Source organism: Anneissia japonica, unplaced genomic scaffold (genome assembly GCF_011630105.1).
Source record: "Anneissia japonica isolate Jap-2015-1 unplaced genomic scaffold, ASM1163010v1 scaffold146805_len2531_cov182, whole genome shotgun sequence".
NCBI classification, from domain to species: Eukaryota; Metazoa; Echinodermata; class Crinoidea; order Comatulida; family Comatulidae; genus Anneissia; species Anneissia japonica.
In genome coordinates, this window is record NW_022724732.1 from 1 (window position 1) to 2,531 (window position 2,531).

At 34.7% G+C, this 2,531-nt stretch overlaps 1 protein-coding gene across 1 annotated transcript; it reads left to right on the plus strand.

Moving 5' to 3' along the window:
* Positions 1-549: 549 nt before the first annotated feature.
* On the plus strand, positions 550-2,503 carry LOC117112539 (collagen alpha-1(I) chain-like). Its single transcript, XM_033255620.1, has 5 exons — positions 550-651; positions 913-966; positions 1,582-1,635; positions 1,896-2,057; positions 2,306-2,503. Exons 1-5 carry the CDS (start codon positions 565-567, stop codon positions 2,501-2,503), a joined length of 555 nt encoding a protein of 184 aa, XP_033111511.1. The 5' UTR covers positions 550-564.
* The last annotated feature ends 28 nt before the right edge of the window (positions 2,504-2,531 follow it).

The window sequence follows — 2,531 nt, forward strand, 5'->3', positions numbered from 1 at the left end:
GGATAATGGTAATGGTAATGGTTGGAGACTTATATAGTGCATAATACATGGTCTCTATGCGCTCGGGACTAGATGTTGCACTTTACAATAACTTTCTCCTCCCCTAAGGGTCACTTCATGTCTTCAGCAGCCAGTAAACCGGCGCACTTTCATCTGTCCATGACGGGCCGAATGAACCAGTACACCGGGGTAACCCCCTATTCATCTCGAAAGATGTACTGGGTTCTTTAAAGTGCACATGAGCATTTGTGTACACTGGGCCTACGGTTTATAGGGATAAGAAAACTTGTTCCACCACCAGAACTATAGGAGCGAGCCGGCCGCGAACCCGTGCCAATATTGTTGGCTATGATCACGGTGCCCCTGCTTTAACCGCTCGGCCATTTGGCGATAATGCTATATTACCAGAAGAAACCATGGTGATAGAACTTGTGAATTTGAATAAACATGGTTTTTTTTCAGTTTTATTAAAATATCAAAACTCTATTCTAAATATACCATATTAGTCAATTGTTATAATAGTATTGTGATTTATATAATTATTGAGAATTTATTTTTGTGGTAATGTGTTTAATGTTCTATATTGAATTTTCACAGGGAGCTCCAGGTGTTTCTGGACCCAAGGGAGAGCGAGGTGAAGGTGGTGCTGTTGTAAGTAATTCATACGTTTATATTTTTGCATTTCCTCTATGATGTAATGAGGTTTTTAGATAAACTTTTTAATAATCCATCTTTATTTTGGTGTATATTGTTTATCATATGATGTCCTGTGCAACTTTATATCATTCTGTATCACACAATTTTATATATAAATAAATGGAAGAAGTTAATTTTTTGTCTCTTTGATTTTTAATGACTTAAATAGTGTCTTTTATTACAATATCTGTTAAACATTTATACTTTATTTCGCAGGGTGCTGCTGGACTTCCCGGACCAATGGGACCCGTCGGCCCAGCTGGCCCAACCGTAAGTTTTACTTATTAATCAAACAGATTTATGCATTTCTCAAAGAATTACTGTAGGGTATAAGCATTAATTGACAATATAATGCCTATAAATATAGAATTAATATATTAATATAGAATTGTAAATATAGAAAAATAATATATGCGAATGTTATTTAATTTTGTTTATTATATAATTTGTATAAATTATTATTTGCCAGGGATCTATTCTCAAAACATTAATCATTGGACATAATTCCTTAAGTTTGGGTTACTGACTGACTCCAAACCACTGCGATAGCCGATTCCACAATTTCAAGATCAGATAGATTATAAATGATTTTTCAATTATTAATTTTATTTTAACTTTTATATTTAAAATTCTATATAATCTTTTTATCGATTATATTATCATTATTATTATTATTATTACAACAATAATGTATTGTATATTTATATGAAATTATAATGTTTATATTTACTGTTTTAATTGTGTTTGTTAACTCGACAGAGATCTAGTATCTCTTTTTGGGAAGCCAGCCTCTTTTTTGTTTTTTGTCTGCCCTTTGTCCTTTTTGAAGAAGTGAATAAATGAAATAAAAATGAAATAAAAGACATTTGTATTCAATTATTTTAGGGAGCTGTTGGAGCCCAAGGTTCTACTGGAGCTCCAGGAAAAGATGGACAACCCGTAAGTAATAGAAATAAGATATATAGACTCATTGAAATAGTATTATACTTATATATTGTATAAATCTGCATTATATGACCAAACAAATTGTCTGACCTTCATCAAGAGCTCATGGTGAAGACCAGAGTATTTGCAGTAAAATAATGTTGAATAATACATTGGAAATTAAATTTCTAATAATGATTTCAAACTCATGGTTTATTAGAAAGTTGGCGTTAATATTAATGTTCTACTACTGATATAAATTTTGAAATTTGAAGGGACTCCGTGGAGACAGTGGTAGCCCAGGACGACAAGGTAGCCAAGGACCACCAGGTATGCCAGGACAAGAAGGAGATAAGGGAGATGAAGGTTCTCCTGGCCCACAGGGTCTCCAAGGTCTTCCAGGACGACCAGGTGAATCGGGTCCATCAGGTATTTTGGTAAGTGAATAAACATTTTGTTGGATTTTTTTAATAATGAAAATAAATATTAGTGAATTAACAAACACAATTGAAGTCAGGTGTTGTATACTATGTCTTGATGTTGTATACCGTGTCTTGATGTTGTATACAGTGTCTTGATATAGGTAAAAAAGGTAAAGGTTGATGTTGTGTATACATTGTCTTGATTTTGTATACTGTGTTGTGATTAATTATGTGAATCATATTACTGTTCTTGTCGCACACAGGGTATGCCAGGCCCAGCTGGTGTCCGAGGTCTTCCAGGTGCCCCTGGTATGTCTGGGGATTCCGGTAGCCAGGGAGCCCAAGGACCCGCTGGTGAACGTGGACAAGTTGGAGCCCCAGGACCTGCTGGTATGCCAGGTATGCAAGGAGAGCGTGGATCAGCCGTAAGTAGAATTATACATATTGTCCAAAATAATTAACATTTTCAATTTAATGAAATAAATTAGT

Coding starts and splice junctions, on each gene's coding strand:
- LOC117112539 (XM_033255620.1), top strand. CDS start 565: ATGTGTTTAATGTTCTATATTGAATTTTCACAGGGAGCTCCAGGTGTT. Junction 967..1,581: donor TCGGCCCAGCTGGCCCAACC/GTAAGTTTTACT, acceptor CAATTATTTTAG/GGAGCTGTTGGAGCCCAAGG. Junction 2,058..2,305: donor CGGGTCCATCAGGTATTTTG/GTAAGTGAATAA, acceptor TGTCGCACACAG/GGTATGCCAGGCCCAGCTGG.